Raw genomic sequence first — 25,860 nt, 5'->3', positions numbered from 1 at the left:
ATGTGGGCCTCTGGGCCCTTGTGTCCCTGGGATACACCAGGCCCCCGCCCGGGTCCCTCACGGAACCGCCCAGCACGGACGCCCTTCCATGGCATAGTGGTGAAGGGCCACACCCTGGAGTCCCCTGCTGGCCCTGCCGTCGATTAGCTGAGCGAACTCGAGTCCGTTTCTTCACTGCCCTGACCTTCAGTTTCTTCATCTGTGAAATGGGGATTAAATGGTACTTTCTTGATAAATTGTTGGGAGGGGTCAGTGGGTTGCTGTATGTGAGATGCTGACGACATAGCGCGGCACATAGCAAGTGCTACGGAAGGTTTACTAAGTTAAATTAAACTTTGTGGCTGAAGGAGGTCACTACGTAGAGGTTAAAAGCACAGACTTTGGGGTTAAAAGCACAGATTTGGGGTTTCGCAGGTTCAAATCCTGATGTTTCTACCTGTTGTGTGTGTAACTTTGGGCCAGTGACTTCACCTCCCTGAGCCTCAGTTTCTTCTGGAGAATGGGGGGGGGGGGGCGCAGTCTGACATGGTCGCCGTGGGAACGGAGCGAGGTGACGTATGTGGGGTGCTGTGCAGTGGGCAGTGCTTTGGGGGGCACCTGGCAGCATAACCATGAACTTGAGAGAGGCCAGGCGACAGCCGCGGTCCCTCAGCCCCGGAAGGAGGCGGTTCTGACCCCCCCCCAACGTTCAGTCCAGTTGTCAGGAGGTCCTTGCTCATTTCCATTCTCATAGGAAACAGCCGCCCGCAGCCCAGGCCCTCGGGGCTCCCCGGCCTGAGCCCCCATCTGTCTGTCAGGAGGGTGAGTCTGGTTTAGAAGCCTGACCCTGGCAGGTCCTTGTGGCCAGGGGTTGGGGTCCAGCCGTCCTCACGTCAGGGTGTCACGCCCGCTTTCGAGTCTCGTCTTTGCTCATTCCTGGCAGCCCCTAAGGGGGGCTCCGGGCTGGAGGGGGTAGGGAGGGTCAGCTACCCGGCCCCTGTCTCTCAGAAAACGTCAGTCAGCTTCGGTGCTCGAGGGGAGAAGAGGAAAGGCCTCTGGACGCCTAGTGTGGTGGGTGAAATTGTGTCCCCGAGATACGGCGTGTTGAAGCCTCACCCCCAGTACCTGAGTGTGGCCTCATTGAGAGATACAGGTGTAATTAGGTTAAAATGGGCCCCTAGTCCAATAGAATTGGTGTTCTTACAAAAAGGGGACATTTGTTACTTTTTAATGTCTTTTTTAAAAAAATTATCGATTTTAGAGAGAGAGAGAAACATCCATTTGCTGTTCCACTTATTCTTGCGTCATTGGTTGGTTCTTGCGTGTGCCCTGACCAGGGATCAAACCCACAACCCTGGTGTATCGGGACAGCGCTCTAACCAACTGAGCTGCCTGGCCAGGGCTAAAAAGGGGACATTTGGAGACAAAGGCACACATGCACACGGAATGTGTCTGGAGGCAGAGATCGGGTGATACACCTGTAAGCCAAGGGGCCCCCCAAAACTGCAGGCTATCCAGTGGCAGCTGGAGAGAGGCACAGGACAGGTTCTCCCCCACGGCCTCGGAGGAAACCAGCCCTGCCGCCACCTCCACATGGACTCCAGCATCCGGGACGAGGGAATCGGTTCTGTGGTTTTGAGGCCCCCCCCCACGCCCAGTGTGGGATACTTGGTGATGGCGGCCTGCGGAAAGGAATGAACTGAGTTTTACTGTTATGGAGTAACTTCAGTTACTACGCAACACCTCGGAGGAGGCCCAGACCAGGTCCCCGGAATGTTTATTTATTTTTAAAATACGTTTTTATTGATTTCAGAGAGAGAGAGAGAAACATCAGTGATGAGAGTCATTGATCGGCTGCCTCCTGCAGGCCCCCTACCGGGGATTGAGCCACAACCTGGGCCTGGACCCTGACCGGGAATCGAACCGTGATCTCCTGGGTCATGGGTCGACGCTCCGCCACTGGGCCACGCCAGCCAGGTGTGATGCCAGTTTTAAATGCAGACACGAGAGCATTCAAATCCATGGGTGGTGTTGCCAGAATGACTCAGTTTATAGTTCAGAACACATACGTATATTTTGTTCTTCCCAGAACAGTGCAAACGCCACATAAAAGGAACTCAGCCGTTTCATTTCACTCCTGTGTGCACCCGGCCTGACCCCGCCCCTCCCTCCAGCTCACTGAGGAGTAAGACGGACTGGAAGGAAAACCGCGGTCGCCCCCTCTTTTCCTTTCCTTCCATGCCATCGTCCTGGCATCAGCAGTTAGCTGCCACAAACGAGAGGGTCCGCAATGGGGCCCCCTGGTCCTCGCAGTCTCCGAGGGCACCGTTGCCACAGCAAGTTCGCTCCGGTTGGAACAGACCCCGGGGCCTTCGGGCCCTCGGTGCGCCGCTCACACAGGTGTAGACGGCACTCACCGGGGTCCCGCGGGAGCCCCTGTGCTGCCCCAGGATTCTGTGCTCACGGGGCATCGCAAACGCGGCGCGTGAACGGGGGACGCGCCCGTCGAGGGCACGGCCTCCGCTCCTGCGCGGGCCCCCTTGTCATTCCTTACAGAGCCGCGTTTTAAGGATACAAGACAGCGCGGCCAGGGTGTGAAACCACGCGGGCCCCGTGGGGACCGAGCACTGCCAGCCTGCCCTGCTGCGTGTCCGAGGGGCCGACCCTGCAGGCGGGGAAGGGGAGGGTCCCCGTGGCCCTGCCCCGGGGGTGCTGTGGGAGGCTTTCACTGTGGAAGGACCGTGCTAGCTGCCGACCGAGGAGTGGGGGGCAGCGGGAGAAATGGGTGGCTAGGGACACATGATCGGAATCCTCAAGAAAGGGAGGAGTGCCACAGGCGTTCCTGGTTGGATGTATTTGCATATAGGGAGGAAGTTACTTTAAAAAAAAAAAAAAAGATATTTTTATTGATTTTTAGAGATAGAGGAAGGGAGAGGGGGAGAGAGAGAAACATCGATGTGAGAGCAAAAACATTGATCAGCTGCCTCCTGCACGCCCCCTACTGGGGATGGAGCCTGCAACCTGGTCACGCGCCCTGATGGGAATCGAACCCGCCACCTTTCAGTGCGTGGACGACACCCAGCCCAGCCACACTGGCCAGGGCTGGAGACAGTTACTGTCGTCACTGTGAGTACGTGGGAACACAGACGCTCCTACGGACGCTTTACAAATCTTCCAGCCCCTTGGTGCTATATAAAGTGCCACTTGCAGGCAGTGCAGCTTATCAAACTCAACAGTCAGTGTGCGGCAGGATTCTCTGCAGTTCCCTTACGTGGTATAAGATATTCATAAATTCCATTTAAAATGTAATTGTTTTTAAAGCACATTTTAAAACAAAGTCGAAAAGTCATTGTGTGCCATACTGAATACGTTCCAACACAGGTCCTTATTGTCGTCTCCGGAGTATAATTACTCCATCAATCCCGAGAATCAAAGGGAGCCTCCCTCCGTCGGTCACACCTCTCCTGTGTTCACAGAATTATGCATTTGCATCAGAAAGTGATTTGCATTGGAAAGTGGTTTGCATCGGCATTTTACTTCTTCCAGGAAATAGCAAGTGTTTCTGATCTTTCTGAGATACCGTGGCCTCTTAACCTGAGGTTATAAATCTTCCAGAGCTTCTGTTTATCAATCCCTTAACTTCTGTCTCATGATGGGGAGGCAGAGAAACAAACGGGTACTGATTTTTTGTTTTTCTTAGCCAGCGACTGAGACAAAAGGGCAGGCCCTGGTATGCAGGTTGGTACTTTGGTTTGTGCCAAGTGTGCCTCTGACTTGCCCCTGTGGGAGGGGCACTCACTGCCCATCCTTCGGATGCATTTGTCTCTTTGTAAGTAATGGGAACACTGTGTCAGATTCTGATAAAGATTTCTGGCTGAGGCCTTTAGGCCAGAGGTCCTCAAAAATGATTTTGGTTTGGGATAGGGTGAGTGGAATAGCTGTTTAAAACACCTTTCTATCATAGGCTGACAACTGCTTCAGTTTTTTTTCAAGGCTCAGCCTGCACCCCACAGACTCCGTTTTTAATTGCCAGCCCGAAGATTTTATATGGTGTCTAGTTAGGAACCTTCCGCTTAGTGGCCCTCAGTTGAACTCTCGCTTTTCTGACTCATCTCCTTCCCATGGCCCCTACTTCAGCAAATAAAAATTCCATCCTTCCAGTGGCTCAGGCCGAAGCTTTGAGGTCATCCTTGCCCAATATTTTTTCCATTTCTCTCTCCCTCTCTCCTGGCTCTCCAACAACATGCTCAGGCCACTTGATAGCATTCCACAGGCTACTGGGGACTGTTCATATTTTTCCCTATGTTTGCGTTAAATTAGTGTTTTCTCAGTTTATTTCCATTTGGATATTTCTCTATTGATCTGTCTTCAGGTTCACAGACTTTCTTCTGCATCATCCAGTCTGCTCTTTCAAGTAAACAAATCTTAAATTTTAAGATATGTTTTTCAGGTCTAAGATCTTTATTTGCATTTTCAGAGTTTCTATATTTCTCCTGACGTTTCTCATCTTTTCCCACCAATTTCCCCCCCCCAATAAATTCTTTAACAGTTCTACTAATTTCAACACCTTAATCGTGTGTGTGTTTCTGTGGATGTCTTCTAGGCCATGGGACACAGTCTCTTGTGTCTTTACACATCTAGTAATTTTCTTTGTATGCTGGACATTGTAGACGGCACATTATAGGAGACGGCACGTGGGAAGCAGTAACCTCAGCCCTGGCACATGACTACTTTAGAATTTTTGTGTGAATACAACATCATTTTATCCAATTAACTTTTCTAAGATATTGTATTTTTTAGTTCTGGGATTTCTTCTTGGCCGATTTCTTCCTCTCAAGAGTGTGAGTTTTGTTCCACTAGGAAAATAAATTACTTCCATTTCATTTTCATGTTCAGTCTTGACTTTAGGTTTAGGATGGTTTTGGTTTTACTTTTTATTCTAGCATGTAGCCTTTGATTCTGGGTGATGTAATGTTCACAAGTTTCAGGAATTGGACCGTGGGCATCTTTGGGAGGGAAATTAATCTGCCCACCATAGAGAGCTTGTACTAAATGGGGGAACACAGATGAATTAGGGTCTCTAGTCTCAAGTTTACAGTCTGGTGCATGTGCATACACACGTGTGTGTGTGTGTGTGTGTGTGTGTGTGTGTGTGTGTGTCCACAGTTAAGTGAAGTTACAGTCAGGATATAAAAAGCCCATGGCAGGGACCCGTGTAGGATGAGAGGAAGTGAGAGGAGGGGGATTGCTTCAGGTCAGGGAGTTGGGGGAGATAGAGAAAGACTGGAGGAGGTGGTCTGTGAACTTGGCCTTAAAGGGTGGTTGCAGTTTCAAAAGGTAAAGTTGTTTGGAAGAACATTGTAGGCAAAGGGAATGGCCCAGAAGCACAGTTACTACCCAGAGGACGAGTGCTGTGCTAGGCGTAAGTCCCAGTCCCCATCTCAGCTGCCTTCGGGGTACAGAAGTCACAGGAATGACATGTTGGCTCCTGTGTTTTCAGGAGGGCCTGTCCCAGCCAGCGTGGGCAGCCACCAACCAGCTCCAGGAAATGGTCGCCCTTCAGGAACCTGTGCTGGGGTGGCCAGATCATAGCTTTTCTGAAGAAGCCAGATATCTGGATTTTTATGTGAAATGTTCAGGTTTTAAAAGTTAGTGTCTAAGCTTAAACACACACAAAAAAACACTGAATAGGCCAAATAGAAATCAGAATGTTTCCAGCTGCAACCTCTGATGCGAGGCACAGAGAGGTTGAGTTACTTGCTGAAGGTCACACAGCGGCGAAGCAGAGCCAGCACGCTTGGTGGTCTCTGGGCTCTTGATACCCAAATGCTCCAGGTGACGGACCCATAATGAGCATCCTCTAGAGAGGCAGCTGGGCAGCTGTCACGGGCCACAGGAGGTGTCCAAGCGGGAGAAGATGGCCACTGATGAGGGAGGAGGCACCGCAGGAGCACTGGTGCAAGATGTCAAGCTTTCCTTCAACCCCAAGGTGCTGTCCACGTGGCCTCCCTGGAGGGGCTGCCCTGCCCCGCAGCTGGAGTTCTGGTGCACTGGCTCCCGAATTTACGTCTTTCTGGAGGAGAGAGGGTAGGAGCGGGTGGGAAGGGAGGGAAGGAGGGAGGAGAGGAGAAGATAAAGGAAGAAAGGAAGGAAGGGAAAAACCCTAGAATCGCCTCTTTTGTTTATGCCAATAGAAAAGACACTTAGCTTACAAAAGGGGCTGGATAATTGAGGCCATTACTGATCTGAAAGTTCACTGGAAATTCTGTTGTTGTTTTCGAGAAAGGAATGCTAGAGATGGTTCCTCAATCATCGTCTCCGATAGAGTAGAAAGCGTATCCGGTCTTGTACCCCAATTACAGACCACAGTGACTTCACCTCCCGAAAGATTTTTTAAAAACGCACAAAGCATTTCTTTCACGTGCATTTCTGCTCTCTGGGGCTGAGTCACAGGCTGTGCAATAATAAAATCGCCCCTGAAACCCCCATCCGACGCGGGCTGCTGCGGGTTTACATCGAGGAGCCTGCTGCCCCACGTCGGTGCAGGTCAGTCTCACAGAGGCGTCGTGCTAGGTGTCGTGTGGTGATTAAAATCCAGGGGCCCTCGGGTGGAACAGGCCCAGTGAATTTTCAACACTTATTGATAAAGTCACCTTACATCTCCGCTTGCCAGGGACTGTCCTGTTTTTCCAGTGCCTGCTCACTTAGTGCCCCTTTTTATCTCAAAAGTGTGCTGGTTCTGCCCCGGCCAGTTTGGCTCCGTGGTTAAAGTGTTGGCCGCAGACTGAAGGGTCTCGGGTTTGATTCCCGGTTAGGGCACATGCCTTGGTTGCAGGTTCGATCCCCAGCCCTGGGTGTGTCTCTCTCACATCGATGTTTCTCTCTGTCTCCCCCTCCTCCAGCCCTTCTGCTCTCTCTAAAAATCAATGGAAAAATACCCTCAGGTGACGATTAACCACAAAAAAGTGTCCTGGGTCTAACACTCAAGTAGGCGGTTGTGCTAACCGTGGTGGGCCTGGTAGATGGTTGTGCTAACCGTGGTGGGCCTGGTAGATGGTTGTGCTAACCGTGGTGGGCCTGGTAGATGGTCGTGCTAACCGTGGTGGGCCTGGTAGATGGTTGTGCTAACCGTGGTGGGCCTGTCCTGCCCCAGGCCCTGCTCTCGGCTGGAGGAAGGGACCCTGCCCTTTCCTCTATCACCACCTCATAGCTTAGTGACCCCGCACACAAGTCACTGCCGATCATTGTGCCTCAGTTTCCTCGTCTGTAGAACACGGCTGGCTGTGTCTACCTGGTGAGGTGGTTGTGAGAATGAGACGATCGTCGCATGAGGAATGCTTGGCCGAGTCCCTGGCACAGAGCGAGCGGGACACGCGTTCGTCACGAGTGCTGCTGGTGTTTCTCCGTAACGGTCCAGCAGGCTCGTGGGAGACGAGGGCTCGCTGAGAGCTGTCGGCCGGCGTGCACCCAAATGGCAGAATCCAAAGGCATTTTTATTCATTTATTTAGTTAACAGGTAATTGACATGTTTTCTAGAAACACGCCCAGCTCTGAGCTGGGTTCTGAGGATTCCCTGGTGAGCAAGAGGCAGCCCCTGGTCAGCGTGGCCCGAAAGCGCTGGCGTCGCCGAGGCCCGCGCTGTGTGCGGGGCAGGCCTCTGGTTTGGTGAGAGGGTTGTGGTGGGCGAATTGTCTCGAAATTCATCTAGTGAAGCTCTGATCTCTGGGACCTCAGTATGTGACTTTGTCTGGAGATAGGATCTTTACAGAGGTAATCAGGTTAAAATGGGCCCTAATCAAGGACTGGCGTCCTTGTGAAAAGGGGACATGTGGACACAGACACGCAGGGAGAAGACGGCAGAGATTGGGGTGTTATGTCTACAAGCCAAAGCACAGCAGAGATGCCAGCCGACCCCCTGAAGGTGGGGCAGAGGCCTGGGCAGATCTTCGGTCACAGCCGCCCATCCTGCTAACACTGTGACCTCGGACAGAGAGAACACACTGCTGTGCTCCAGGGCACTTCGTTACCGCAGCCCCAGGACACTGACGCAGCTTCCCTGAGGACCGGGCACTGTGGGACACACCCGGCCACTCAGCAACACTGCCGTGGGCCAGCCTCTCTCTTGCCCTTGGGTATGGATGCTCTGAACTCGAGTCCAGCCCAGGCCCCTCTCAGGACTCTGGAGCAGCGTCACAATGTGACAAAGCAGAGATGAGCCTCCAACTCGTGTCCAGAGGGAGGAAAATGCAAAGGGTGGCTTTCCAGGAGCAGGTGACCCCCCTGTGGTAGCTGGGGAGGAAGGGATGTGGGCTGCGAGGAGCCCTCAGGAGCGAGGCCGCAGGCTGACCCCTCGGCCACTCTGGGTGTCACTCTGGGCTGGATACTTGGACCGACTCGCAGAAGGAGAGATGCTCACAGGCATGCAGGCCCCCTACAGTTATGGGGAAACTGTGACACCTTCCGTGACCAGACACAACCAACCCTGGCCATTGGGAAGGGAGAGGTCCAGAGTCCCTCGTGAATTTGGATGTTCGTGGATCCATCACTCTCTCGTTCTTACTGATTTTTTAAATGAAATATGTCAAGCCTGGACAAGTGTGGAAATAACATGAAGGAAAGAAACATCGTGCATGGAGTTGAGGCCCCGTCTGTCACACCGTAACCCAGAGGTTACCGCACACGCGTCCACGGGGTGGTTTATTTTTTTGCCTGATGTTATGTGACCCAAAGCAGAGGTCCTGTTTTTAAACTCTGCCTCGATGAGGTGAGAGCGTCCCGCATCCTTCCTTTTCACTCCCCGTTACGTTTCCGTTGACTCACCCGTGGTCACCCACAGGGTGCTGACTCGCCCCTTGCCGACTGGATGGGTAGGTGGGCGCGCTCCTGTTGGGGTTCCTGGGAGCGTCCGGAGGGCGCTTCCCACGGACCCGCGCTGAGAAATAGTGGGACTCGGGGCCATGGGCGGCCGCCTGGGAGTCGGTAAGGGTGGGGGGGCAGGTTACTGCCCGGGGGTGACGGGCGCGTCCCCCTGCAGGTTTTGGTAGCCCTGCTTGTCCACAGGCCGTCCACACTTGGTAGTGTCAGACTTTACATGTTCGCCAGTGTGAGTTTTTAGAATTGCATTTCCTGGTGTGAGTGAGGTTGAACGTCTTCTGAAATATTTATCACTTGCTGAGGTTTCCAAAATGGGCGAGGATATTGGCCACACACACCGGGGGCCCATTCCCGCCCCCCGTAGGTTGACTCAATGAGCAGCGTCCGTAATAGACGGCCTCCTGCTCCTATTCCTGCCTGCAGTGGAAATGCTTCTGAAGTCTCAACATTAAACACGTTTGTAGGGTTTTTGTTATTAACCGTCGCTAGGTTAAGGAGGTTTACTGTCGTCCCAGTTTCCTCGAGAAAACATAGGGCTTAGCCACGCAGGCTCAGACCCGCGACCGACTTGCGATGGGTTTTTGCAGGAGGTGTCGGAGACGGGTCTTGACCACATTTGATGAAATTATCAGTAGTTACTTCATATTATTCGGTCCATTGCCCAAAATGTGCGTTTTATTGATTAATTGTTGAAATCAGGATCCGGTTGAAGTTCCATCCATTCCGTGTCTTGGTTTTCTTTGTCTCCTTTAATCTATAATAGTTGTCTCCCCGCGTTACTCCTTCATGCTATTTATTGAAGGAAGAGGCAGGTTTTCCTGAAAAATGTTTCACGGATGGGCTTTATTATTGCCTCCTTGCGGTGCCATTTGATGTGTTCCTCTGCACCTCATATGTCCCACTGGTCTTAAAATTCCAAGCGCGGGTTAGCTTTTTCCCTGGGAGCTGTGTGGCCCGTCTGACTGTGGACGTTCCGCTTTGGGTGATGCTAAGATTGCTCGGTGGGTGGGGCAGTGAGCTCCATCCCTTCCGTGTAAAACCTCTCGCCCTCCCGCCTGGTAATTTACCACCGTGGACGATGATCGTTGCTGGAGTCGCTTGTTGACGGAGGAATTGCAAATGGCAAATTTTAACTCTGCCGCGTCCTCTGTGTTTAATGAGGGACAGGGTGCCACCTCAGCCTCTCTGCTGTGCGGTTACCCTGGGATGAAATTCACTCTAGAGCAGCAGAAGAAATGCTGACTCTTTCCCCGTACTCACCACATTTCGGACGACTTGGTATCCTTGGGGTGTAATATACTGGGTCTTGTTTCCTTCGGTCTCCTTTTTTATTTTATTTTTTTTAGGCTTATTAGGAACTTGGTTTTTGTAAATTCCACGCATTTTAATAAATTTTGGTCTTATTTTCTATATAAACTTTTTGAAGCATAGCGTATGAACGGGTTATTACGATGCGGTCGTACACACAGCTCGAGGCAGTCGTCACAAGGTGGACACACCTGTATGACCACCACTCACAGAAAATAAACGCACCCCGAGGCCCCGGGAGGCCCCCGAGCTCCCTCCGCTCCCCGCCCCCGAATGGCCGCTGCTCCGACCGCAGCGCCCTTGCCCGGTTGCTCCTGGCCGGGACTTGCGCGCACAGCCCCGCGGCACGGCGCCTTCTGCGTGGGCCTTTCGTTCGCCGCCGTTTCGGGGGCTCGCCCGCGCAGTTTCGGGATTTGTAGCTGGTTTGTGTTGTGTTCGGGGGGACAATACTGCCGTCCTCCCTTCTGCTGCGGGCGGGAATTGGGCTGTTTCCAGGCTGAGGCCGGGACAGCCCCGTGTGTGTCCCGCACGTGGGTGTCGCTTTCTGCAGCTTTTCGGGCATGTGCTCTGGCGTGTCCAGAGTGGAACGGCCAGGTCACCCGTGGGCCCTGTCAGATGGTTTTGCAAAGAGGTTTTTTAATTAATGGCAACTCCCACTAGAAATATATGAGAATTCCAGTTGTTCCACATCTTTGCCGACAGTATTTGTTATAATTCTTTATTGTTTTAGAAATTCACGCTCTGATGCGTGACGAAATCGAGCACGTTTTCGCGAGTGTGTGAACACTTGGTACCCTTTTCATGAAGTCTCTGTTCAAGTCTTTTGCCAGTTATTTCTCAAATTGGGTTACCTCCCTTCTTACTGATTCTTAGCTGTTTGCTGTGTTTTGAATAGACTCACTCATCAGTTATTTACACTGCAAACATTTTCTCACACTCTGGCTCCTTCATTCCTAAGGGTACCGTTTAGTGAACAGAAATTGTTACTTGAATGTAGCCAACATAGTAAGTTTGTCCCTTTGAACCGTTAGATACATTTTGTTTCCTGTTTTAAAATTCTTTGCTACTCATAAGTCACAAAGATTTTTGCACGTGTAATCGTCTGAGGGTTTACATCCTCACCGTCTGTTACTGTTTTCCGTCCATCTGGAGTGGAGTGGATGTGTGGGGTGGGGAAAGGAGACACTGCTGTCGACTCGCTTCTGTTTCCAGTCGACTCGCTACTGTGTTTTGAAGACGAGGGTAACAGTTTGCTATCGCTGTGTAACAAAAACCACCCGCGACTCGGTCACTGAAAACAGCTACCACAGTTGGGCACATGAGCAGTCTGGGTGGAGCTTACTCAGGGCCGCTGGCTCCTGGGGTGGCGGGGCCTCCGTCCGTGGGGCTGGTCACGCTCTGGCAGGGTGGCGTGGGCTGGCTCCCCCGGCGGTGGGACCGAGAGAGGCCAGGGAGCACGTCATCGTGTGAAAGCACTTTACATTCCCCGCACGTGTCACATCCGCTGTCATCCCTTTGGCCAGAGCAAGGCCAGTGGCCCACCCCAGACTCCTCGTGGGCAGGGCCTGCCCCAGGGCACGGGTACGGGGAGGCGTGACCGGCATTCACGCCCGTTCTGCAGCCGTCGCCCAAACCATCCTTTCCCAGTAGCACCCACCGCTCGCCGCCCTGCCTCAAAGGCACCGGCTGCGTACCTGGGAGCCGGGTTTTGTTTGGGACTCTGGACTCCCTGTCATTGTTCTTGGTCCCAGCTCGGATGATCTGTTGCCTTCATTCCCCTAAATCTGTGGCTGCAGATCTGGCACCCGAACTCTCCGGACTTGGCTGCTCTTCTTCCAGATCGCCGAGGGCCAGCCTCCAGCAAGTAGGCCCATCCCTCTGCCTCCCAGAGTCGCAGGTGGAAATCACAAGGAAAACACGGGAGGGCGGCTGAAGCAGTAATTAGGAGAGAATTGTCCTGTTTAAGTCTGAAACACTCATTAGTTTTGAAGAATGGGAACCTTAAAAGGCAATTTATATGCAAACGCTCCTGATTTTCGCAGTGCACAAGGGCTGCACCCCGTCATTAGCAGGCAAGGACCTCCTTTCCCCTCTCTCCCTTCCTAATTGCCACGCTCTCCTGGCTTCCTGTCACATTAAGGCAGACTGGAGTCACGCTTTTATCCAGAGCCTTGTCCTGCAACAGAGCCAGGAGCTTCATCATCCCGCCCGCCCCGATGTCGCAGGATCTCGGGCTGTGAAAGCCAGAAGCAGCCTTGCAGGTGCCTTGTTCCCTAAGGCGGGGCCAGGGTCAGGGAGAGAAGACGTGTGTCCAGGGCTGGTCCTTCATTCACTCATTTACTCGACAGGAATGCACTAAATATTTATTGAACAACTATTTCCCAGACGCACCAGGGAGACGAAGGTGGACAAGTGCCCTTGATACAGACAGGCAATGAGCTAACAAATGAATACACAGAAGCGAGAGAATGTGATACAAGCTGGGAAGGAGGTATGCAGGGTCCTGGGGTGGGAAATGGTGTGTGCATGGACCTCCTTAGGGGGTTGCTTAGTTTGGGTTTCTCTAGAAGTGATCCTGAGACGAGGGACCACATGCAGGTAGTTTGGGAGGTGATGCTAAGATACCCCGGAGGGAGGGGAAGTGAGGCCAGGAAGGGAAGGCAGCTGGTAAGGTGTGTTATCCAGCAGGTCACCACTGTGGGCAGCTGCGGCCTTTGGAGAGCATGTGGAACACGCCTCAGAGGCATCCACTCTGCGGTCAGGAGACAGGACCGTGGTCCACCCACGCCCCTCAGTCATAGGCTGAGGGCTGCGCCCGGGTGCTTTCAGTTCGGGGTATTTCCCATCTGATGTGTGGGGCAGAGCAGAGTCCCGTCCCCAGAGAAAGCCCTCCAGTGAAAAGACGCAGGTGCCTGCACTGCGTGGATGGAGGTGTAAGGACAAGGGGAGGTGAGTGGGGCGCCCACAGTCAGCTCCGAGGTTGTATTAGGGAGTATAGAGAAGCAGAACCAATAGGATTGATGGGTGGATGGATAGAAAGAAAGACAGAAAGATATTTATTATAAGGAATTGGCTTCGGAGGCTCAGGACCCACATTAGTGAACCAAGGGAGGGAGGGACCACAGCTTGCGAGAAACCCGCTCTGCACGTGAGAGCAGCTGGAGATGTTCCTAGGGCTCCGTCATCCACCTCCAAAGGTAATAGTGAAGTTGTGGTTATATTTGGTTGGAAGTGCAGGGATTTGGGAAATGTCAAGGGCAGTTCTCTGTGAGCGTGACATCAGGAGCCGTCTGTGTCGTGGATCAGCTTTTCCGTGTAGTGTTATCCAGATGGGAGATCCCACCTCCCACGCCTCCGGGCCTCAGGTGCCGATATGCACACAGTTGGCTGACTGAGCCCAAACCCAGTTCTGGTCCCTGCAGCGCCTCACCTTCCAAATAGCCCCACCCTGGAAAGGGTCACGGGTAGTGGGGGACCCCATGCTGAGCTTGAGAAGTTGCTTTTCTGCTGTGTTCCAGGGCAGGTTGAAGTTGGCTCAGCAGGCGCTTGATGTGTAAGGAGGATGGCGCAGATGAAAACATGAGCGGAGACAGAAGTTAGACGTGTGCCCGAAAGCCCCGCGCAGGTTGGCGCTTCCTCCTGCGTGCAGGGCAGTTGCCCACTCACAGGTCTAGACAAAGAAACCAGGCCCACTGCTCAGGAGAGGCCTGGGGACTCCTGGCCCCGAGGGACAGACGCCGCCCGGCCCTCAGGACAGCTGGCTCCCGCTGTGGCTTTGCTGGTCATGGGAACTTGGCCAAGTCCCTCCGCTCCGTATTAGATCAAAGACAAGCATCTCTGCGCTTTTTCACGATGGCCCCAGGAACTTCCTGCCCCCCTCCCCCCCGTGATTGTGTTATAACAACGGACCTCGTGTAGTCACACGAGCCTCTAAAAGCAGAGATTTCCCCGACTGGTCAGTGAAACAAGCTCAGAGAGACCGGGTGCATGAGACGGGTCTGAGGCACTATTAGAAACCTCTAGGTGCGTAGAGAACTCTGGGCTCACAGCCAGGAAAGAGACAGGGACCCCGTCCTTCAGCCACAAGGAGCTGGACTCTGCAGGCCTGCCCAGCCGCCCGAGCTCTTCCTCGGACCCGCTGCAGGGCCCTTTCCTGTCCCCGCCTCGGCCCGTTGCTCAGTGATCTGACCCCAGCCCTCTGCCAGAGGCTCTTGACCTGACTCAGGTTAAGGGTCATTTTTTCGCCAACGGAAGTACCGTTTACTGAGAGGCTCTCCTTTCTCCATTGAGTTGTTGCACCTCCGTCAAAAATCAGTTGAGCGGATCTATGTCTGGTTCTCTGTTCTGTTCGATCCATATGTCCGTCTGTCCCTCCACCGGCACCCCCAGTCTTGATTTCCATAGCTAACGGTAGGCCCTAATGCTGGATAGAGTGGGGCCTCCCGTTTTATTTCTCTTTTTCAAGATTAAGTGGTTCTGTGGCTGTAGCATCTCACCCTTCTTAAGATAGCCCTTGGGCCCTGTATCTCTTCTCTCCCCCATCCCCCCTCCTGTCGCTCCCCCTTGATCTCATGGTCAGGGACACCGCACAGCAGACCGCTCCCGGACCCGGGGCGCACGCCGGCGAGCTCGGCGCCCGCACGGCTCGCGGCCCTTCGGGTCGGCCCTGCTCGCTCGCCCGGGGTTGGCTGGTTGTCGGAGAGGCTGAGACGGCCTCACCTGGGACAGCCTGGCTGCTGGGGCTGCCCCGTGTCTCAGTGTCCGGAGGCAGCCTGCCCGCGTCCCTGTGCTGGAGGCAGACAGGCAGGGGGGGAGGTGAATACGCGCAGCCCTTTCTCAGGCCTGGCGTGAACCCGCCTGCTGAGGTCCCCTCGGCTGCATCCAGTCATGTGCATGTGGCTGCACAGGGAGTCCGTGGTGGGAACTGACCTTCACCTCTGGAGCCAGGAGGTCCTCTTGCAGAGGACATGGGTCAGGGAGCGGTAAGGAATGGGGTGATTGATGCTCTCAGTTACCCCCAACCTGCTCCCTCTGCCCCTGCTCCCAGAGCTGCCCTGGGCCCGACTCTTGGACTCCAACACCGGGCCAGCCTCACCCTTAAAGATTTGGTCCCAGGAGCTGCAGTCTAAGGCCTGGGTATGATGGGAACCCAACATATAAAATGAATTCTCGCCCGGCTGGCGTGGCTTAGCGGTGGAGCATTGGCCTAGGAACCAGGAGATCGCGGTTCGATTCCCAGTCAGGACACATGCCCGGGTTGTGGGCTCGATGCCCAGTGGGGGGCATGCAGGAGGCAGCCGATCAATGACTCTCTCATCACTGATGTTTCTATCTCTCTCTCTCCCTCTCCCTTCCTCTCTCTGAAATCAATAAAGACATATTTTTAAAAAAAATTTTTAATAAAATGAGGAATTCTAAGATTTCCAAGACCCCAAATATATGGCAGCTCTTGGAGGATGTTTGCTTATGTTTAATGAGAAGATTAATCAAGACAATTGTTTGCATCCAAGGACTGGCTGAGCTCCCTTCACGGCTCATGAATGAAGCACTTCGGCCGAACCATGTGCAGGGCGCCTTCGACTTGGCTTCGAGCATCAGATTGGTGATGCTGTTATCTTTTTTTTTTTAAATTTTTTTTTTTAACTGTATCTTTATTGATTTCAGAGAGAGGAAAGGAGTGGGAAAGAGAGAGAGAAACATCAGTGATGAGAGAGTCATTGATCGGCTGCCTCCTGCACGCCCCGCACTGGGGATGGAGCCCTCAACCCAGGCATGTGCCCTGACCGAGAATCGAACCCCGATCGCCTGGATCCTAGGTCGACGCTCAACCGCTGAGCCACGCCCGGCCGAGCGACGCTGTCATCTTGACTCCGCCGCCACCTCCCCCCACCTGCTGACCGGCAGAGGTGTTGAAAAACATCCGCAGACTCTAAACCACAAGTCAGGAGCCTGATCTTGCTCTGTCTTTCCCTAAAGGAATCAGGAGGTCGGTAACCTGGTTTTCAGAGAGGTGGTCCTGCTCCGCGTATCTGCAGAGCTCGTCTTTGGATCATCGTGTTGAGAGCCGGCGGGGGCCTAACAGAGGGTCCAGTCGTGACACTTTCCTCCCACCCGGTTTGTCCAGAGTTAGCAGGGGAAGTTGGTTTGAGAAGTAACCAAACCCTGCGTCTCCCAGAGCTGGCGGGAATGAAGAGCCAATTGTGTTTCCAAAATATCCTTTCGTTTCTGCAACCTGTTTCTGCAGGTGTGCATTCAGGTGCTCATTCCAACCATGTGTCAGTCACCCTTTATGGAACCTGGCCTCTCGACCTGGTGCTTTTCTGGGTGTGCTGGGTCGAATACTGTCCCCCCCAAATTCATGCTCACCTGGAACCTCAGAATGAGACCTTATTTGGAAGTAGGGTCTTTGCAGATGTGATTAGTTAAGATGAGGTCGTCCTGGATTAGGCCCTAATCGAATGGCTGGTGTCCTTATAAAAGGAGGAACAGAGCCGACACTGCAGGAAGAGGCCATGTGACGACGGAGGCAGAGACCAGAGCCAGGGAACAGCAAGGATGGCCAGCAACAGCTGAAGCTGAAAGAGCCTCCCCTCGAGCATTTGGAGGGCTCACGGCCCTGTCAACACCGTCATTTCAGACTCCTGGCCCCCAGCCCTGGGAGAGAGCACATTTCTGTGTTTTAAGCCTCCGGGTTTGTGGGGCTTTGTTCCAGCAGCTCCAGGCAGTGGATGCGCTGGGAGAGAGAAAGCACCGGTGTCTCAGACGGTCCCCGCTTTCGAGGAATTGTTAGGGTCACACGCACACTTTCTCTCTCAGACCTGTGTTTGGCACCTTCCTTATCGCGGATCCCACATTTTCCCAGCAGCCACATCAGCCGCCGTCCTGAGATTATCGCGTGTAATATTCTCCTGTCTGATTTGGGCATGTGGTTTCCTGAGTGCTCAAGATTCGCTGTTTTTGCTGATAAGAGCTCAGCGTGAGAAAAAGCCCTTTGGGTTTTACAAAACACACTCATCAGCTAGAAAATAAAACCGTTTTTAATGAGGCTGAAAGGAGGGGCTTGCAGCTCAGCTTAGCACACACTGGTGGTCTGCTCTGTGCTGGGGACACGCGAGAGGTCTGTATGGAGCGTCTGGTCCCGTGTGGCCCTGGCCAGCCAGAGTGGACGCTGGCCAGGAGCTGGGTGGGTGTCCCAGCTGAAAACCAGCCGTGGATGTGAGTGTGGGTGACACCTGCACCTTCGGGCAGAAGATCAAGGAGGAGTGAGGGAGGCTGTGTGCAGACGGCTAGGACAGGCCGTGAACAGATGTCATGGGGGTTTCCAGGCACAACTGTTATTGGAGAAATATGCCTCATCTTTCCCCACTGCTCGTGGGAGTGGGTTTTTTGGGGGTACTGCTGGAATAAGCGTTTCTGGAGGCCCAGGCTAGTTACAGTCCATTAGTCCATTGTGTGTGGGGCCTGCATGGCCATGGGGCACATGGGAGAATGGCAGGAAGCCGAGCGTGAGCCGTGAGCCAAGCGTGCCAAGAGAAACCAAGAGCGTGAGAGAGCCAGCTTCTTTGTTTAGAGGATGATATACCCCAAATTTCCTCGAGCTTACAGTGGCCATGCCCATTCTGGCCAAGCATCTCTGTCCCCAGGTGTCACTGACAGGCAGGTATCTTCCCCATGTGGTTCCAGGGAGCACGCCTGTAACGCCTGGCCTTCCCTTTGCTCCTTTCCGGTTATCAATAACTAGTTCATTACAACGGCATCGCAACTACTGGCCTTCAACATTCGGAGTCCGTGTGTGCACGTGGCCCCCAGGGCAGGCTCTTCCTGCGGGGAGCTGTCCGGCTCAGCCCTGCTGTGTCCTGTGGAACCACGGCCTTGGAGTGAGTGTCCCGCCCGGCGAGGGAGGGAGTCACACACCTCGATGGGTCACGGGGAAGGGAAGAGACTGATTATTCATTCATTTATTTTTTTTAATTACAGTTGACATTCAATATTATATTAGTCTCAGGTGTGTAGCATGGTGGTTATATAATTTATGAAGTGATCCCCCTGATAAATCTAGTGCCCACCTGGCATCATATTTATTACATATTTATGGTTATTACAATATTATTGACTATATTCCTTATGCTGTACTTTAATCTCCGTGACTATTGTGTGAGTACCAATTTGTGCTTTTAAAAAAATTATTTCAGTTAGAGCTGACATTCAGTGCTCCTTTGCGTTAGTTTCGGGTGCACAGTGTAGCAGTTAGACACTCACTTTACCAAGGCCGGTGATGTTTATCGAGCGCCTGCCTTGTCGGGCACTGCGCTTTCGGGTTCTGGATGTTGTTACACGTAACTGATTCGCTCACAACTTTATTTCGGGATCTCGTGAACAGAGAGGTACTCATTTGATTGTCTTTGGCCAGATAGCTGACCAGTTCTCCCAGCCCTGCTCACGGGCCAGCCCCTCTCTTCTCTGCTGGAGCCTGGCCCGGGCCTGGTAACCTGAAAAGCCAGTTCCTTGCTCCACTCCCGGCATTGCGTCTGCCTGTTCTCGATGCCAGGCACTGTTCCTCGGTTCCGGGGACACGGCAGTGAGCAGGCAGACGTCCCAGCCCTCATAGGGGTGCCATTCCTGAGGGGTGGTGCAGACAGTGAACAGATTTCCAAGAGGACAGCAGCTGTTCCAGTTTGTGGCAATTACCATGAAGGAAATAAAAACGGCCGTGAGGTAGAGGGGACAGGGGGAGGCCACCCGGGCAGTGTGGTCAGGGGAGGCCTCTCACTTCTCCAGAGAGGACAGACCTGAGGATGGGGAGGAGCCGGTGTTGGGGCGAAGCAGGGCCAAGCATTCCAGGCGGGGAACAGCAGGAGAGCGCCTGGGTGTGTGGAAGCAGCCGGAGGCCGGGAGGAGGCTGAGCGAGCCCAGGGAAGGGAGTGCGCGGGGAAGGCCTGGAGGGGGGCGAGGACCGGGTCCGACTGGGCAGGGCAGGGAGGGGACCGTGGGTTTTGTTACCACACGGCCGGCTGCTGCTGAGGAGTGGAGGCGGTTCTCAGGCTGGAGGCTCTTGGGCTGGTGGGCGCAGGAAGGGGAAAGGGCTCTTCTTGGTCTGGGGCCTGGGAGCGAACCCAGAGCCCAGAGCGGTAGGTGAATTCCCAGCAAGTGTCCCTTTCTGAGAACTGCAATGGTGTCATCTCTTGTCCCAAATTGCCCCTCAGTGGGAGGCTAAATCAGCCCGTGGGAGGGTGGCTTTGGTCAGCGGGCGGATGCCTGGCCCCGGGAAGTGCCTGGTGACCTCGTGGGCTGCCCCCCCCCAGCCTAATCATGCCTTTCCCTTGCTGCCGTCCCGTGTTCCGGGAACTCACCCACGCGTGGCCCCGGGTTCTCGTGTTTGCCATAGCTTTTCCTGGAATCCCTACGTCCCCTGCTCAGCCCTGGGCAGCTCTTGTCGTTCCTCAGACCCACACTCGGGGTCTCGTGTTGTATCTGTCCCTCCTCGTTAGGACAAAATGCTTTCCCAGAAACACCCCCAGGAACCCTCTGCTTCCATGTCATCGACTAGGCCTGTGCCCCGAGGTCACTGCCAGCTGCGCGGATGTCTGGGAGAATGGGGCAGAATCGTCCAGATCACTTAGCCGGCCCCCTGACCATCAGCATCCCCTGTGAACTGGCTAGAAATGCAGATTCCCTGACCCCTCCCTGGAAACTCGGGGTAGGGGAGGGGCACGGTCTGTCCTCACACGCGTCCCGTGATCCTGATGGCGGCCCCGGGATGGGACCGGTTGTGACTCAGCGCCTGGGCCCGGCCACACTGGTCCCTAAGCCGACCTGAGGTTCCTCGTTGCCCAAGAAGGGAGCAGGGAGCCTGGCTGGGCAGACAGCCAGCTCTGCCACAGCCGTGCGTCATTTCATGTCCGAGTGACGGCCCTCCAGGCAGGTGTCACTGCTCTGTGCCTTCGAGTCAGGTCACCTTGCCCTTTGGTGGGTGGGGAAGACCTGACAAGATGGAATTTCTTTCCTGGCAAGTTATTCTCGGAGGAAACCAACCTCTGTGGAGCAACCAAGGGTCGCCAAGTTACCCGTCGGCCCTGTCCCTCTCGTCTGAGCACGCTGGGCATTGAGGGCTCACGGTCCTGACCGGCCCGGCAGGGACACAGTTCAGCAGCTCCCCTCCCTGTGCAGACGTCATGCAGGGGGGTGGTGGTGGCCCCCGGCCCCCATGCCTCGCCCGCTGTGCGGCGAGCCGACCCATCGGTGCCCTTATCTTTCGTCAGTAACAGGCCTTCCCTTGTGACTGGGAACCGGCTGTGGGCCCGTCCGATTAAAGACTGTTTCCCGAACACGCGCTGTGCTCGAGGAACGGCATTCGGCACCGTGAGGGTGGAGACTTTCTCTCAGTCACCCCTTTCGTTGAGGACTATTCGTCGAGGACTGAGGTGGACTGACTCTGTGCCGTGCTAGGGACACAGGAGAGAAGGACACCTGGCCTTTGACCTCAGGGAGCGTGGGGTCTGGTGGGGCAACGGTGATCTTTGTATTTCACTCGTTGCCGGGAGGGGTGATCTCGGTCAAGCGCACGGCTCCGTGTGAGCTGATGCGGGTAACGTGTCCCGGAGGAAAGCGGCTCAGTGGCCGGGGGGCGGGCTGGCCTGGAGGGTGAGGGCCGCCTTCTGTTTGCAGAGCAGACGGGGCCAGCGTGACGTGTGTGGGGCCTGAAGGGCACTGAAGACCCGAGAGTAGCTGCCCAGGCACAGGAGGCGGGCTCACTGTCGCTCGGTGGGGTGGGGCGGGTGCTCCTGAGGCTGCGGGGCCTGGAGCCCTCGGAGGGCTTTGCTCTGTCCCCTGAGCAGTGGAGCAGCCTGGAGCTCGCGCCTCCGGCAGGAGAGTCGGGAGAGGACGTGGCAGGTGATGGGGGGGAGGAGAGTGGCAGTGGCCACGGGGCCGACAGAGGGAGAGACGGGGTAGAATGGACCTAACCTGCTGAAGGACTGGCCGTGGGGCCGGGAGAGGGGAGTCAAGGATGCGCTCCGAGGCTTTGAGCTTGAGGTCAGATGGATGTTGAACTGCTCATCCCGGGCCCTGCTTCGGACCCGTGGGGGTTAAGGTGGCTTGGAAGCCTCCAGGAGGAGCTGCGGGGCGGGCAGGGATCCGTGCACACAGCCTGGAGCCCAGCGAAGCCCCGGAGAGCCCTCGGCCTTCGTGGTGATGGGAACCCCGCAGCCAGTGAGAAGGGGGGGGTCATAGGATGCGGGCTCGATGGGCTCCAGTGTGTAAAAACTGGGAGGGCGGGGCTGTGTGTGCAGACGGAGCGGAAAGCGAGAGGGAGCCCTGCCCTGGAAGCCAGGCAGGCGCTTCAGAAAGGCGAGCGGGGCCCAGGAGGGAGCCAGAAGGTGGCCGCCGGGTGTAGCGCGTGGCCACGCACCGCTGTGCGGGAGGGTTATGGATAGAAGCCGGGCTGGAGTGAGGAGCTGGAAGTAGCGAGCACGGGGAACCCATCGGGAGTACGGCACCGAGGGAGGCGGGCGACGGGGCCACACCGGGAGGCGCGCGTCATCGCCAGCAGCTCCCGCTGCCAGGGCCGAGGCCGGCGTCCAGCAGGAGGGGACCGCGACGCGGTCCTGGTGGTTGAGGGTTGAGAGTTTCTGTAAAGGAGGCAGGACTAGCCTCTCGACACTCAGGGAAGACGATGTCGGAGTGAGTAAGCGAGAGGGCCGGTGGACGAGGTGGGGACCAGAAGTGGGGAAGGGTCATTCTAGTGAAGGGGACAGCACAGCACGTCCAGGAACTTGGTAACCCAAGTGCCCAGGGTCTCTGCCATCCCGTCCCCTGTGTACCCACTGGGGAGGTGTTAACTGCCAGGTGCGTACGTTGGGGTGGGGACGGAATAGGCCCAGAAGTGCCCACTCAGTGGCGACGAGACCAGAAGCTGTTTGGAATAAGCGGCGAGGTGTGTAGGTGAGAACTCTCGGGAGCCGCTACGAGGTTTGGCCAGTCTGACTTGTTTCTCCCCCCCCCCCCCTTTTTTCTTTTGCAGTCAACTTTGACCATTTTCAGATTCTGCGGGCCATCGGTAAAGGGAGCTTCGGAAAGGTAAGGATGATGGATCTTGAAGAATTTCATCCACACAATAGAAAAGTCCTGCCTGCCGGGCTCGTGCGTGCGCGTCGGGTTTTCTGTTGGTCGCCGGGCACGGCTGGACCGAAAGATTTGGGCTTAGCAAATTGGAAATGCGAGAGGAAGTGCGAATAGTTTCCTTGGGATCCGCTGTAATTTCATTCTGAAAATTAACTTACCACGGCAGCCCCGGTGTGGTGAATTACAAAGGCAATTATGTCAGGATCGCTGAGGCTGCTTCTCCCTCTAGTATCTAAATGAGGAAAGCGGAAAAACTGCACAAACTTACGAGATGGCCAATGCCAGCTCCTTCCTGCCGCACAGGCGTTTTATTTAAATAAGTTTGTTTGGAGAGAACACTTAACGTGAGACCTACCCTCTTGACAAAATGGTCAGTGTACAGTGTATTATTGTTGAGCATGGATACAATGTATCCTCCGAACGCAACAGTACCGAGACCTTAATGTGCATAAATGGGATCCTACAGGAAGGACCCTTTTGTGTAAGGAAGGCTTCGTAATGGTTGGCATCTGGCATAATGTTTTTGAGATTCATCCATCTCGCTGTGTTTCAGCACTTTTTTTTTTTTTTACTGATGAATAATAGTCCGTTCTGTTGACATATCACAGTTTGTGAATCCATTGGCATCACGACAGACTCCAAGACCATTTCTGGTTTTTGCGGTTTTGCAGAGCGTCGCTGTGAAAATTTGCAGTCTTTTTCGCGAGCCTGTGATCTCACTTCTCGTGGGTTCGTATCTGCCGCTGGAGTCGCTCGCTGTAGAGCAGGCGTTTGTTTAGTGTTGTGCGAAACGGCCCGGAGGCTTTCAGGCGCGGCCCCGCTGTTACACGCCTGCTGGGAGTTCCGCTCCCGCGCGGCCTTGCCCGCGTGCGGCGCTTTCCGAGTTTCTCACTTCAGGTGTCCGCGTGCTGAGCAGGATCGCACTGTGCTTTTCATTAGCATTTCCTGGATGAGCAATGGTGATGGACATGTTTTTCTTAGGCTTCATGACCAGTCTTATATCTTTAATGGTGAAGTTTCTATTCAAAACTTTTTGCCATTTAAAAAAAATGGGTTCACTTATAATCATTGAGGTGTCAGATATGTATCTGGACACCAGCCCTTTGTCAGATATGAGACTATTCTTGACAAAACTGTGGTTTGCCTATTAATTTTATTAGTGGTGTGTTTCTGTGCACAGACATTTTACATTTTGATGAGGTCTAATTTATTGAGTTTCTCCTTTTAGGGTTATTGCTTGATGTGACTTGTAGAAGAAAACTTGGCTCAAGAAGACATACTCAAGTCACAAAGTTATTTTCCTGTGTTTTCTTATAAAAGCTTTATGGATTTAGCTTATAGGTTTAGTTCTGTGAGTCATTTTGAATTAAGATTTTATATGATGTGAAGGGTTCAGGTTCATTTTTTTTGTATATGGATATCCATTTCTTGAAAAAAATTTCCTTCGGTGTTTCATGCGGTGCAAGTCTCCTGCCAATGTACTCTCTATTAATTTTATTTTAACTGAACTGCATTTACTCCCCTACTTTCTTGAAGACTGTTTCTACTGGATGCAGGTTATTGGGTTGGCAGTTGTTTCCTAATTACAGTAAAACCTCAATGTAATGGACTAATTCAGGTGAGGGAGTGTCCGATAAAGCCAAAAGTCCGTTATATATATAATATAGTAGGTTTTCAGAAAGCACATGTTAAAAAATTGACATATTAGTTAGTTTACCTGTTTTTACTTATGTAGACACATATGTATAATTAAAATTAAGAATGTATGAACAGTTTAATTTCACAGAAAAGTTTTCTCTATGTATTACTGTAATTTTAAATTTATACTGAATAGGTCTAGTAAATGTGTGCACTCACCAGTCAGCGAGGGTAAGCAAACCCACACCGGTGGGAACATTGGCCTGCACATGTTAAAACTGCTGTAGAAAGTCACATTGTGCCTCGTGGCAACAGAACCCATTACTGCTCGAGATGGCGTGATCATGTGCTAATCACTCACCAAACAGTTCACAAGCAGTGACTCTTGGATTTAAATATGTAGACTGTAGTTGTGTAATATTTATTCATGTTGGCAAAATTACTGCAGTGTTTTTTCCAACATACGGCCTATTTGCTAAAAATAACTGAATTAATAACTAAAAAAATAACGTGTTAATTTAATTATAAGAAAATCTTGGTTAAAAGCATTTTAAAATTAATGGGACGTTAATTTTCACGTATGACATACAGATCAGAATTTTGCCCATTAATCCGAAGCCTGTTAAATTGAGGTCTGCGATATTGAGGGTTCACCGTAGTACTTTAAAGATTCTGTACCATTGTTACCTGACCGCCATAGTTTCTGATGAGAAGTCATGAAACTTAGAACCATTATCTGGTGTGTCACGTGTCACTTTTGTCTCTTTCCTTTTAAGATTTTCCTTTAATCATCGACTTTCAGCAGTTCAATTGTGATGTGCCTAGGTGGAAATTCTTGATTTAGAAAAGCATTTTTCTCTTTGCTTAGATTTCCTACATTTTCACTTATTTGTACCACATTGCCCTTTGTAGCATGAGCATAGTCATAGTCATCATAGCTGTCTTAATGTCCTTTATGCTAATTCCAACATCTGAGTCATCTTACAGTTGACCTCCATTGAGAATGGGTGACGCATTTTTGTGGTTCTTTATACATTGAGTTGTTTTAGGTTACATCCTGGATGTTGTGAATATTCTGTAGAGACTTTGGATTCCATTGTATTTCTTCTAAAATGTACTTTTTTTTTTTTTTAAATCCTCACCTGAGAATATTTTTTCCATTGCTTTTCAGAAAGAGCGGAAGGGGGAGAGAGAGAGAAACATTGATGTGAGAGAGACACATCGATTGGTTGCTTCCTGCACAGCCCCGACCAGGCCAGGGATTGAGCCTGCAACTGAGGTACATGCCCTTGGCTGGAATTGAACCCAAGACCCTTCAGTCCAAGGGCCGATGCTCTAACCACTGAGCAAAACTGGCGTGGGCTGAAAATGTACTTTTAACAAGCAGTTAACTTGGTTGGACTCACACTGTTTTGCTCTGCCTCTTGGGCAGGTGTGCAGACCTCCTTCCTCTTCTCTTTCCTTCTCTGCCGAATTGCGTCCAGTGACCTTTAGGGGCCCGCCACAGAGTCGGGCAGAGTGTCTGTGCCACACTGGAGCTTCCTCTCCTCTAGATTTCTCAGGAGAGTGTGGCCCAGAGAGTTTAGGAAGTTGGCCTGTAATCTCATGGATAGTGAGATTAAAAATCCCCTCCAGCCTTCACTGTCCCTTGTCTGTCATCCTCTTGTTGCGCATCTCACGACTTAAGGAAACTTGAGGCGTGTCTTTTCGTCCACAACACAGTTGGCACCACACAGAACACACAGAAACAATCACTTTTACCCTGGTGTCATTTATAGTTTTGGTCCTGAGCCCTCTGCACCTGTTCATGGCATGCCACCAAATCTCGTAGCATGCAGCCTCATGATTTTTTTCTGCTTTTACTTTTATTAGTATTTATTTTATGTTGAATTTACTCCCGGGCCTTAAATTTTTGTTTCTTCGGTTTCTCCTGGGCTATCT

The 25,860-nt window shown here is 52.9% G+C and overlaps 1 protein-coding gene across 4 annotated transcripts in view; it reads left to right on the top strand.

Moving 5' to 3' along the window:
* Positions 1 to 25,860, top strand: part of STK32B (serine/threonine kinase 32B) — a 616,411-nt gene that overhangs the window by 58,493 nt on the left and 532,058 nt on the right. For all 4 annotated transcript variants that reach the window (XM_081137972.1, XM_081137973.1, XM_081137971.1 and 1 more), the window contains exon 2: positions 22,181 to 22,236. In XM_081137972.1, coding sequence (XP_080994098.1) covers positions 22,181 to 22,236 — 56 coding nt within the window. The remainder of the gene's footprint in view (positions 1 to 22,180; positions 22,237 to 25,860) is intronic.

This window comes from Miniopterus schreibersii (assembly GCF_964146895.1).
Source record: "Miniopterus schreibersii genome assembly, chromosome: 1".
Taxonomy (NCBI): Eukaryota; Metazoa; Chordata; class Mammalia; order Chiroptera; family Miniopteridae; genus Miniopterus; species Miniopterus schreibersii.
The sequence above is the reverse complement of the archived record's forward strand: the minus strand, read 5'-3'. Positions and strand labels throughout refer to the sequence as shown.